This window comes from Hypomesus transpacificus, chromosome 13 (assembly GCF_021917145.1).
Source record: "Hypomesus transpacificus isolate Combined female chromosome 13, fHypTra1, whole genome shotgun sequence".
Classification (NCBI taxonomy): domain Eukaryota; kingdom Metazoa; phylum Chordata; class Actinopteri; order Osmeriformes; family Osmeridae; genus Hypomesus; species Hypomesus transpacificus.
Window position 1 is genome coordinate 1561229 of NC_061072.1, and position 13604 is coordinate 1574832.

General features: G+C 40.7%; 1 protein-coding gene across 4 annotated transcripts in view; it reads left to right on the forward strand.

Annotated features, from left to right (window-relative positions):
* The window catches only part of vti1a (vesicle transport through interaction with t-SNAREs 1A), a 146815-nt gene that overhangs the window by 74470 nt on the left and 58741 nt on the right, over nt 1-13604 (forward strand). For all 4 annotated transcript variants that reach the window (XM_047032869.1, XM_047032872.1, XM_047032870.1 and 1 more), the window contains one exon: nt 11641-11711. In XM_047032869.1, the coding sequence (XP_046888825.1) occupies nt 11641-11711 (71 nt within the window). The remainder of the gene's footprint in view (nt 1-11640; nt 11712-13604) is intronic.

Here is a 13604-nt window from a genome sequence, read left to right on the forward strand (position 1 = left end):
AAATAAAAAAGTTATTTTATTCGGCATTCTCCAAGACTCCTTGTTTTATTATGGTCAATTTACAGTAATGGAAATGTGCATTTACTTTGTTACCTAATGAATTGTGGTAGATTCAGTATGGGAAAGTGAATCTCCAATCGGATCCTTATTCAAGGTCACTAAATTGGCCTGAGGAGCACCCTTTGTCACCCCCCCATCCAACCAATCTTCTTTCATCGTGTTTTGCAATCAGTGGTTAGCTCATGAGTATTAATGAGTTCTACTTTTCAGGAAAATAATCCTTAAGTGTTACAAACTGTCAGATTCTGTCAGCTTTACGACCCTTACCGGCTTGTGCCTTCAGCTCAGGCTAATGTTTGATGTCTTGGTTACACGCCCTCCTTTTCGTATTCTGCTAAATTACCTTTGACAGTCCTGTGTCCCTACAGATTGTTTGTTTGTTTGGGGAGTGCACGTGTTTTACATATCGTTGACGGATGCATTCAGTGAGCTGTAAGGAATTGGAAATTAAATATTTTGGTTGATTGCTTTGGATTTTATAAAGATCTGGTGATGCACTTGTACTGGATAGATTTTTTAAAGCAGAAACATATGTGCCCTGTCCAATTCCAATAAGAATGTTCATCAAAATGATGAGGATGACCCCGATCAAAACCCTAACCCTTGATCGGGACAGCATTCACTTTTTGTTCACTTTGACTTTTGGTTGTAATTTACACAATACCTTTGGAATGAGGATGATGGTGCTGAAACAAAGCAGAGACTAATTATTCTACTTCTTTTGTGAACAAAAACATAATCAGTAGGTGATGAAATGTGCTAAATACTCCACTTGCTTCTCGACAAGCCCTGTCAAAACATGCAAATGACTCTGACACCGTGTCCATTTATTACAAAGATAATTAAGGTGTTTCAATTCGGGACGAACTAATAAAGAGGACTAGAGGCCTCCCCCAGGTCTTTGCTAATTGTGAAGATTGCTTTAAAGCGTTTGGTGTGTGCATGTGTGTGTTTTCGCCTCCTTCTTATTGGATAATGAACTGTTAAGGAGTGTTAGATCTCCTTTGCCGTGTTTCGGCCAAGTTTGAGGAGATAGGCAGGGAAGAGCTGCCTGAGGTGTGGTGTTGTACAGATAATTAAAAGGCAAGAAATGTGTGTTACACGCTTTTATCTGTCTATCAGCTTTTTGATTAGAGATGTACATTTAGAGATGTGCCTTTAATCAAGAGTAATGGGAATATCAACATTCCTAAACTGTATAAATATAACCAGAGAAATAACCCCCCCACCCCAGCCCAGCCCACCCCCCCTCCCCACACCCTTCACCTTTCCTCAATTTCTTCCCATATATTTTTCTTCGGGTCTGTTTTGTTAAACTGACAAAAACATATTTCCTTTTTCTGCTGGAATCGCCTGAAGATGGTATATCAGATGCAGCGTGTAATTAGTCAGGGGTAAGTCAAGTTTCCCCTAGTATACCCCCGCTATTGCAATTTAGGCAGTTATTCATCCTCCCTACGCGGCTGTCCTCCTCACACTCTCTCTGGTTCTCCTTCACTCACTCTGTCCATTCAGCTTCCTACTTTTTATAGACATGTTGTTGTCAGTGATGAGATCCACTTGCCCCAGTATAAATCTCCTGTGACCCAGTAAACACTTTTAACACTTTACTTTATTTGTCAGTTTCATTTAGATTGATAATCCCAGAAAAAAGAAACGCAGTATCCAAATCAACGCAATTAAACAGAAGACACAAACTAATGCATGCCCGCAGAATTCCATGTCCGCACGCTCTTTTGTGCTATAATAGCCTCTACAGCGCACACACAGAAGTCCAGCTAGCTGGAGTATGGCATAGAGTGTGGCTAATCGAACATAGAACCCCAATGACTGCCCCAGCATAGAAGTAGAGGGAAAGGAGAGAGCGTGCGTAGCGGGGGGAGTGAGTAGTGAGACATAACGTGTATGGCCCGAGCGTGCAGAGTTTGGTCTTGCCTGACTGAACTGGCGCTAAGCTTCATGTGTAAGATATCTTTCATTGTTCACCTAAGCTTTGTCAAAACCAGATTTCCATCTGTTTCAAAGATTTTGAGACAGATTGTTCTCTTTTACTTGTATTGCGGCCCAGGTATAGTTCATATGACACAAACATCATCCATTTATGAATAATATATGTAGGTTCTTTATCTTATTTGGAGATTACTTTTAGTTCAACAAATTTTTTACACGTTTCGACCACAAGCTTAATCAACGCAAGTGAAATTATTTCACTGGCAGTCGAAATTGAATTAATCAGTCAAGTCTGTTTGAGACGTACAATTGATCAGCGGGCATACTGTAGACGCACAGCCTGACCAGCCCTCTGAAATTCATTGTTTTTAATTGAAGACCCTGAAAAGTGTCGTTTTCCTCCTGTACCTTTACGTGTGAGGCAATCACAGCAATTGCCTTAAGTCCATTCGTTTTCATTTGGATGGTTCAGTAATGCTGGTTGATTAAGTCCAAGCAATTTGCTGACTGAAACCTACTCCCCCGATTTGCATCCACAATCTCTCTCTTCCCTCTTCCACCACCAGTTTTGTGGTTTGGGTTAATTATCATCCATCTTGTTTGGCAATGCAACATTATGAATTGACGGTTTGGCAGTTTTTTGTTGTGTTGTTTGCGTGTAAAAAAAAGTGCTGCATCCTTTAAATAAAGTGTTAAAACCTTTACAGGTAAGCAAAAAATACAATGTCAGATGTATTTAACACCAGCTATAGTTGTTCATTTTAGCAATTGCAGGTATTAAGTAGGAGACCAGTCAAAAATAAGTATCAGGGTACATATGTTCTTCTAATTCTGCAATCTATAATGTCAATGTATGAGTCATTTTGTAATGTAAAACAACCACCCTTCTTCCGAACCTCATTTATTCTCATTCACGACAAATGAGAGGGACCTCGCCGCTAAGTCAATAAGAGGAACCAGAGTGTTTTAGCTTGAGTAGGAGATGAAGGGTGGAGGTTGAGGAGGGGGAGTTCAATTGGAAAAAACGAACAAGCCTTTATTTTTCCCCACCCTCCGTTCTGCCTTAAACAAATGGTTCTATTACCAGATGGTCTCTGAGAGGCCCGGTCATTTATACCCATTAAACCTGCGTCTTATCACCCATAAGACCCCCTTACATCTCTCCATCCGCCAATTGGCAGTAATCAGCCATTTAAAACCGGGGCGGAAATTTCCTTTGCGCCTTGCTATGGTCTGACGGACAGGCGCACGAGGACTGGGAGGAGGGGATATATTGCACAGAATGATGAATAGGCCAAGTTGAGTGGCTGACTAATAGAGATCTGTCTTAATCAGAAGTGATTTGTCAGAACAGGAGCTCTGCTGGGTCAGGGCACAGCCAATGAATAAAACAGAGCCCAGTGGAGTGAAGAAAGGCCCCAGAAATCTGCCCTGACTGCCCACTGCCGCTCCTCATACACATGCAAGAGAAGGGCCCTGAACTGGGCTTGTCACTGCCCTGCCTGCGCAAAAGATTTCCTTAGCCTGTTTCCACTGTGGGTCTCTGTATGTACTTGCAGGAAAGTTCACCCGAGAGCCACTGTAGGCAGGTCAGTTTAAAGGCCGCTTCCCATTCTTCCCTTACACATGCAAAAATAGGCCTTCACCTGGGCTGAGTGCACCGCCTGTTCAGAAGATGAATATATGTGTGTGATTTCAACAGGAATCTCTACTGGTGGAATCTAGTAATGATGAAGTAAAGTAATAATGGTTAGTTATAAGTAAGGGATAATGAGATGTCCAATATCACCTGTTATTACACGGCTGTTCTAAATGCTGTAGAATGCCTCATTCACTTGACTGGGGCTTTCCAACGTTCTGCGGTCAATTATTTTTTGATAACAGACCGTTGCTATGTATAACTGACCGCTGTCAAGGGAAGTGGCCTTTTTGCCTCGGATTCACGTCTTTCGTAGCACTCCACAAGTAGTCCGGTAACTTTTCAACCCCAGTGTACTCCGTTGCTTAGCGACGTCAGCTGATTTTCTAATCAGAATGTTCAACGTCTATGAAGTTCAACGTGTTTGGCGAACTATTTCTCTTCTGATCAACACTACGAATGGTAACAAATAAACTGTAAAAAGACACACTGGGCCCTCTCTTGCACCCAGCGCAATAGGGGTTATGCGCAACATTCCTCCGGGTTCTACAAAACAGATGTAACTACTTCCGGCCGGCCGCTTTTGAGATAAACACAGTGTAGTAAAGGCCACCTACTATAGCCGGTGTTTAAAGGAGCTACCCTTAATTACAATTTCCCATGTACACAGGATTGCCAAGCGGACTTCCAGAGCCCCGAGTACCCTTTTTTTTTTGCAGACGATTAAAACAGTCAAAAGAAGACTGTACCTGTAGAAGTCCAAGTGGACTCAAAGAATGCAGTGTTTGGCAATCAACTGCAACAACTACCAGTGTGACAGTATTTATTTACAGGTCAATTTTGTTGGTAGCGTTATCTTATACACCTGCTAACTTTAACGTTTTTTTTGGTCTAGTAGTAGGCTAATAAACGCAATTCCTTCTAGGAATGATAGGTCCTAGCTATAGAAACCAGAATAATGATATGGATATGACACTAAATTAAAATTAGCTTCTTAAATTAATTTGCTGAATTCATATATTTCATTGATAACTCAGCACTAGTTGTGTAGCTGTGTAGCCTACTGTAACGTTGTAGTTAATGTGTAGAGCTAGTGTTAGACCGTTTCCCAGGAGGTAGCACTAACGTTAGGCTATTATAACGTTATATGAACTCATCACTTTATTCCTGTCACACTTAGCCTAATGTAGAGAGTAATACAACTTATAAAATCCTTGAACTTCCCTGTCAATATAAGTTATTTGGATCACCTGGCGCTGCAGATGTGTACAGAAATGAGAAGCAGAAACGATTACATCTGTTTTCCGGTCGAACGCTGAGCGCTCCGCATAACCCCTATTGAGTTAGTCAACGAGACAAGTGTAATTCCTAGTTTGCACTCGACGCAAAGCCGACTTTTCCCTCCACAGACGCACGTCGAAATGACTTTGCGCTCTCGTGATGCTATTTTGCAGTTTTCGAAAAACAATTCCGCCACTGACCAGGAAAAACGTGGTCTAAAGTCAATGGCGTATTATTCAGATGCTATTTTAAGGGCGCAAGCTTGGTCCGTGCGCACTGCTGGCGAGGCCAGGGTCTTATTTCTGCGAAGCATACTTTACATTGTTTTGATTTATGGTGTGTTACATTTCTTCAATGATTATAAAAATATTTTCATGAGAAATCTGAATGTATGTGAACTTGATTTGTAACAATTGTGGCAATTTCCTCCCACGTCTGTTTAACCTAAGCTAATTTGGGTGGGTTTCTTCTCCCATCTCCATTAGGATTAGAATCAGAATTCGGTTTATTCGCCAAGTAGCCTATGTTACACAAACACGGAATTTACTGTGGCAGGAAGGCGCAAACAATAAACATATAGGGCTTACCGATCTTGCTGTTCGCCCTGTCTGGCTTATTTTCCCGATAATGACCGGCATTCTATACATTATCCCTTACATAATGAACAATGCGGAGGCGTGAACCGTCCGTTATCAGGGGATATTATCAGGTGTCCATTATCAGGTGTCCATTATCAGGTGATATTAGACACCTCGAAGGGCACTATCCAACTTATACCATGGTCATTTGCCATCATTTTTTTTTTTTACATTAATTCATGTTTTCAGGCATTCTGCAATAGAAATCTTAACTTTTTTTAACACAAGCCAACTCTGATAATTCTAGTCCGTTCAGCTCATAAAACCAACACCGGCTTTCCTTTGGCTGAGCTATTAGCCCGAAAGCTAACATTATGCTAGCAAGATTTTAAGGCAATAACATTGTTTTCTGTTGACAAACAGTAAGTATAATTTTACAGTATGTTTGAGAAGAAGATTTGCTAGCTAACCAGCCATGTCACTGTCCCAAAATCAATATCAAGATTTTCACGAACAAGGTATCGGCCATATACTAGTACTAGGCTACAGTACGGCCGCAGCATGTGTAATGAGTTGAATTGCAAATGAATGTGAGATGATTACGTCAAAGTTGACATATTCTCCAAACAGTAATTATAATTTTTCAGTATGTTTAACATCAAGACTATCCAGCTATCTAGCCATGTCATTGTCCCTCAATAATCTAGAACGGTTAACAGTTTTGCTGGAACTATTTGGCTGATTACCCCTGCAGCCAATCAGAATCGAGTATTCACCCAGACCATCTCACTCAGATAAATTAATTAATAAATTATTTTTTAATAGATTTCATAAATTATGTTATTTTGTTTAATTGTTTGTTCAGAATCGTGATCTCTGTTTTATTCTTAATTTATCCAGAATCGTGCAGCTCTAAATACATATAGCTTGTGTATCATTTTGTTCTATTCAAAGTCATGTAGGCCTATAGTTGGTAGGGCCCGAAAATGTACCCAAACCCAGGGGCCCCCACCACCCCTAAGTCCGGCCCTGGTAGTAGGTGTCCGTTATCACCCGATAATGGATAATGGACACCCCTGCAGCCAATCAAAATCGAGTATTCACCCAGACCATGGTATAATGATTAGTATCACAGGAAGATAAATTAATTCCAACTTGATTTAGTCAAAATGCAGGTGTATTTGAAATCAACTTCTGCTAACGCTGTTTGGGTAGCTCATCTTATCATTGATGGTCTATAAATGCTCAATAACTATTTAACAGTTGACAAGTTAAATTAATGATCACTTTAACCAAAACATTTTCGATTGTTAAATCAATATGCAGGGGATTATTTAAATAAGTGTTAGATTTAGCTTAAACAAACAAAAATGAAACAGATGCTGGCAATGATAATTGATGTTAAATGTATTACTTGACTTTGTGTGTATATATATACTCACCTGTGTGTGTGTGTATATATATACTCACCTGTGTGTGTGTGTGTTGCTGCGCGTATGGTGTCTGCGTAAAAGTGTGTGGTAACCTTCAAAAAGTGGTTTCAACCACCTAATGAAAAGGAACTGTGCCGAGCTTCAGAATGCACCAATGTCAGGGCTTGTACCCTTTTGGCTCAGGGGAAAGGGAAAAAAGAGAGGAAGAGAAGCGTTAGACATCTCACTGAGGAAATGCTCTGAAACAGTTACTGTAAAATGTATGACGTGTCCAATTATACCTATATGTCCACAGAAGGAGATCTGAGGGCAGCTGGGGTGGGGGAGGGAAGGGAATTAGCTCCCGAATGGTGGCTTTGACTTGTTGTTCGGCATTGGAGAATGGTAGAGCCTGGGCCCCAGTGTTGAAAGCAACTAGATGTTAACCCTTTGGTCACTACCCTCTACTGAAGTTAAGTCGTTTCCTACTGAATTGATGTGTGAAAGACTACTGGAAAGGAATTTGAAAAAGTAGAATAACTGATTACTAAAGTAGGATACCTGTGTCTCCTCTTTGCCAACGGTGTGAAGCACTGTGCAGTATGTGGAGACTAACCAAACACCATTAACCCACTCATGGTTTGAAATTGCGACCATTTGGGGCTTATGCTCCCAAAACTGTGCCTGTGCGACCTCAAAATATATTTTAGAGCATTTGTACTGAGTGCAAATTATCGTTATGGTGCAACCTGTTTTAATTTCTTACAAAACGCTTGCTAATTAGCCTACTACACAGTAGGTGCCTGCTGTGAGCTGATGTAGTGAATGGTCCACCGTCCTTTCCAAAGTTCCATAATCAATTAAACATAATCTTTACGTTCTTTAACTTTAATGCAGATTTTTGATTGATTAATATTAGCCATCAGTCATTCCTTTTCACTGCGCTCTGTTGTCACTTGACAAGGAGCAAACTAGCACGCAAAAAAAAACATTCTTAAGTCTCATGCATTTGTCGTGATACTCACACATTTCAACTATTTCTCACGTCCTCGCGCAACACCTAGTGTTTCTCATGCTGAAAAGGCATAACCTGTCCCGCTAAAATTAATGGACGAGGCTCAAGCATACGGAGCAATTTTTTTCCCCAAGTTGAGAGCATAGCTCTGCTCCTAACTTTTCAAAGCTTTTCTATCATTCTGTTTTCTTACTGTGTTCATAAAAATAAAAAAATCCAACGGTTAATTCTAACCTACGAGGGGTGAAAAGACAAGTGAAATCGAGTCACTGCCGTGATAGTGTGATTATAATATAATGGAGTAATAGCCTTGTTAAATGGACCTTTGGGGATGTGGATCTTCAGCGAGTGAGACGGAGCAAGGCCTTAGAGCCGGGGTCATTTAAATTGTTAATAGCTGCTTAAACGGGATTGGAATACATTAAATACTAATGAGCAACAAGTACAAACCATCGGCATGAACAGGAAAATTGTTTCTTCCCCATGCTTTGGCCATCCTTGGTTTAAAGGAAGTAACCTAAAAAAAGCCACTAATATGATCAGTTTATAAGTTGTGATGGTTAGCTTTCCTAATGAAGAGACCCCACACTACTTACAAGAGAAGGAGAGAACATATTTACTTCTTGTTTCTCTCATCAAAATCTCATCATTTCTACAAATGTTGTAGTGACAATAAATATGATTTAGCGTTACAGTAATGGACTAAAAAGGAATGAAAATTCAAAGGCACTGAAAACAATTGAAATGCCTGTCATGTTAAACCTTACACAAACTCTGACACGTTTAGGCATCAAGCTTCATCAGGGAATCAAACAGACCTCATGGATCTCATTCTAGAGGTTTTTCGCCAATAGGAATCTCTATGGTGGAATCTAGTAATGATAAAGTACAGTAATAATGGTTAGTTATAATGATTAATGATTAGTGGCACAGGAAGATAAATTAATTCCAACTTTAAATTGCTACTAACGCTGTTTGGGTAGCCCATCTTATCATTGATGGTCTATAAATGCTCAATAAATATTTAACAGTTGACATGTTAAATTAATTATCACCTTAACCAAAACAAATTCGATTGTTAAATCAATATGCAAGGGACTATTTAAATAAAAGTGTTAGATTTAGCTTAAACAAACAAAAATTTAACAGAAGTTAACAATGATCTTTGATGTTAGATTTATTACTCGACTGTGAGAGAGGTAATGGTAAGCGAATGCATCTGTACATTTTCTTTAGCACACAAACTTTCAAGAAGCACAATGTCAGATCAGCTGTTGCAGTGAATATCTCATATCAATGTCAAAATAACATAGAAATTTGCAGGGAAATCCTTATTTTCCCTTTGTTTTCTAGACGGAATGCCAAGGGAGGAGACTGTTATTAGAGAGAACCCATCTTTCATCCTCCTCCACAGTCTCTTTGTAATTTTTATAGAAAGCCATATTGAACATTTCTAAACTACCCTCCATGCAACAAGAATCCCCTTTGCATGTAAGATATGTAGAAAACATTGACATACATGAAAATTGACTAAACTGTTAATGCATGGCAGGACAAACGACTCTGACAAAAGTGCAAGTGAGAAAAAGAGAGGAATACTGGATGTAACGAACGTGGAGGAGGAGAAGGTCATCCATATCTCCCCTTTACCTCCCTGGGGAGGGTGGAGAAGGTGGGCAGTGTGTACACAGCTAATGGTGCAATGAGAAGGAGAATGAACAGGGGTGGGGAATGGGGAAGGAGGTAGAGAGGGGGCCAGGGAGTAGTGTGTTGGTTGGGGTGGGAGGGTCTTAATGGGAACATCCATTTGCGGTCACATAGCTAAGGGTAATGTTAATCTCTGAGCTACTGCAGCCTGTACCCACTGAATCCAGAGGCTGTAATGTGTTTGTCAGGCCGAGGAACACTTTATCATTCCTGCGATGGATTTTACACGACAGCACACCATACAGGGCCTTCGCAAGGACAATAATACCAAACAAAAGGACAGTGCTTTCTGCACTACTGTTGCCAGTGCATAGTAAAAGTATTCAAATCTTTGATTTGAATATCTTTGATGTGAAGCTTTAACTGGGATAAATGGATAAAACTCAAATTCTTATGTAAGCGACCCGACTAGGCCCCATTGTTAGCTACTGAAAGGTGACTGTCCGCCAATACTGGTTTTCTCTTCCTGCATTTTGTGTGTTAATGTGTTTCTGTATCACAAGTGTGGGCTTAATGATCCTGCGTTCTCGAGGTCCTTACACTAAGGGTCGTACTGGGGTACCTATTCTTCCCCACTTTGGCATCATAAATCTTCTCTCACAGCCTATACTTCTTCAGGAAGCATGCTCTCTGGTTTCCTTTTATGGCACAAGCCGTAGTGACTTTGCTTGTACAGTTTTTGTCATCAAATTTGTAAAAAAAGGAGCGCATCTTGGACAAAGATGAATAGGTGCACTCTGTCGTCTTTTAACGGAAGGTTTACTTTCCGCTACACCTCCGTTCCTGTTTATCCCTTGTTCTTTTTTGATGGGGACCGGGAAGGGGCATGTATTATTATGGTTATTAATACCTGCTCTCAGTCTTTTAATCTGGCCTATTTGTCACATGTGACTGTCTCACTACACTCTTTAATCTGGGTATTCTTCACTCTGTCTCGTCCCTGATTAGATATTAATGAAGGCAGGAAGAGACATATTTGGAGTGTGCATGAGCGATGGAACAACTGAAGGGAAGAGGAAGAGGGAGGGAAGCGTCACTCATTCAATGGAGCTCTCTCCTTCTGTCTCACTCTCTCTCTTTTTCTTTCTCTCTCTCTGTTTCTGTCTATGTCTCTCTGTATCTTGTTTAGCTGCCAGATGTAGCCCATTTTTGAGGCGTTCCCCCAAACAGGCGCACAGCACGTGGGCCCTTTGGTGTTCGGCACCTGTGTAGTGTAATACAGTCAGCAGTGCGTTGTTTACTCCCGTTTGTTTGGTGCTTTTGAAAGCCTGTCTTTGATCCGCGCAAAGATCCTTTTTTTTATCTATTTTTTCCTTTCCTCCCCTCACATTATTTTTTAACACTTATGCAGTCTCATCTTACGTTAATGGCAATGGTGCGATATTTGTTGTTTATTTGGTATTGGTGTTTTTTTTTTTTTTTTTTTTAACCAACCCAAGGGACTGGGGGAATGACAGTGACCAATGACAAGCTTGTCACTTGTCTTGTTGAAGATGTTTTGAACATGTGCGTTAATGTGTTTACACCAACAACTGATGCACAGCATTTATAAAAAGTCTTATGAATAGTGCCTCAGCTCAATACAGCCTTCAATCCATGCTGCTATATTGTAGTGGTGCATGGGGCAAGGAAAAGCATCTGTCACCTTGTCAATTGGTGAGTCCTACAACATCTTGTACATTTACGCAAGGGCTTCTTGATTAAGCACTACTCAAACTATGGATTCAGATAAATTTGGGTTTATAGAAACCCTGAAAAGGTTCATTGTTAATGAATTGGCACAAATGTATAAACAGAAAAAAAGATACGTAAGAAATACACTTCTGAATGACAATAAACAGAAAAATGCATAGATAAAAAATGAATCTAGTTAGGTGAATTTTGCATACCAAAAAAATCACTTGACTAATATCCCATTATTATAGCAATTTCCCAAAAGTGATTCTAAGATCAAGGTCACAAGGTGCAAACTTATATTGTGTTGCCTTTCTGTTACAGAGCAAGTGGGCCAAGAGATCCTGGCTAACTTAAATACTGACCGTGAAAAGATTCAGAGAGCCAGAGAGAGGGTAAGACCCATACACACGCCAACACATCCACACCGGACATGAACCCTCATGATCTAACAAGTGTTTACATGGCAGTTCCAAAGGGACAGGCAGATTAATGGCTGGCACATAACAAACCCTTTGTAGCCAAGTAGGGACATTCAGCATGAAAGCTTTATCTGTCCCAGGCAGTGATGTGATGGCTGATGTCAGATTGGTCAAGCAGGATACACATGAATACTTTAGTACACACTTTAGTACACACTTTAGTACACACAGTTTACATGATCACACATGTTCAAAGACACACGGACATCAGCACATATCAATACTCTCTGATTGAATACATATTTAAGTTTATTAATCAGTTTATATTTGAACACTACATGGACAGACAGAAACAAACACAGCAATCCCTTTCCCTCTCTTTATCTCCATGGCTGTATCTTAACGCTGTCCTCAAAATCAGTCTTTACCTTCCACCCCACACCTTTCTTTCTCCATCACCTCCCTTGCCTACTTTGTGTCCTCTTCACCAACCTTGCTTGCCTGCCAGCATGTCAGCCAGACAGTCAGACAGGCAGGAAGAGAGAGAGAGCGAGAAAGAGAGAGCGCTGGAGATAGGGCACAGTCAGGGGGCCCCGGTTCGTATGGCCTCCTCGACGGAGGATGCTTAAAGATCACAACATGGCAGTGCGCCTCACAGCCGATTTCAAAGAAAATCAAACAGCCCCTTTCAAAAAGGTCTGCCGTCTGCAGAGAATAGTCATCCCTCGCTCCTCTTCCCATGAGCCAGCAAAGCCCCCCCCCCTCTCCCACACAGCCTCTCCCTTCCAAGACAGTTTGTGGGGCAAAAAGAGGAAGGAGGTCAAAGAGCAGGATAACAAGATGGGAAGACACATGATGGAAAGATCGGTGAATGCCTTTGCACATTTTGTATTTATTTATTTATTAAAACTGAGAAAGGAGGAGTATGAGGGCCAATGTTAAGACACATCATTGGATGTGGGACGGCACAGTATTAAACTGTGGTCCAGTGGCACTATCAGAACTAAAACATTTTGAAAACCACACATCTACGCATTCATTTGTCATTTTCTCAAAATGTTAAACAGTGGCAATGAGTGAATGAAGGAGGTAGTGATAGAGAGAAAGAAAGTACTGTATGAAAATAAATATCTCTGAATGTAGGATTTTGGTCCGGGGAAGATCCAGGCTAGAGAGAGACGTCAGGCAGCTGTGGGGCTAGTGTCAGAGCTTGTGCCCAATCCACATCCAAACCACATCTGTCCCTGAATCTGGCATCCAGCATCTCCCCAACACAGCCTGCCAGACTGAGAGAGAGACATAGAGAAAGAGAGAAAGAGAGAGAGCTGGAAAAAGAGGGAGGTGGGAGAGAGGGGAAAGAGAGACATTGGTATAGATTGGAACATGGATAGATGGTTAGAAACAGAGAGGGAGAGGGGGAAATGAAGTGAAATAAGGAGGGGAAAGAAAGAGGAAGGGAAAATATGGGAAATGTTAAGCTAGATCACACTCTGGCCATCTCTCTAAACAGTGCAGTTTATTAAAATAGAGAGATGGGGGAGGAAGGAACATAAATAAAGATCCATGGAAAAAGAAAGAAAAGGATTGGAAACAGACAGACAGTCAGATAGACAGACGCCCCATACTGGGAAAAGGCCCCTCATCAGAAATATGACTACAGCTAGAATTTAGTGGCTGTTCTTTTACTGCACTGTCATTATTTTTTGTGTGTGCATACACACACACACACATTCATGCACCTATTCTACACATATTATTAAAAGTATATAAAGTATCTTTAGAAGTTAATAAAGTATATTTGTGAGAGTAAAAACAATCATAAAAATGCAGAGCAAAAGAGGGAATGTGTGATGGAAGACAAAGAAA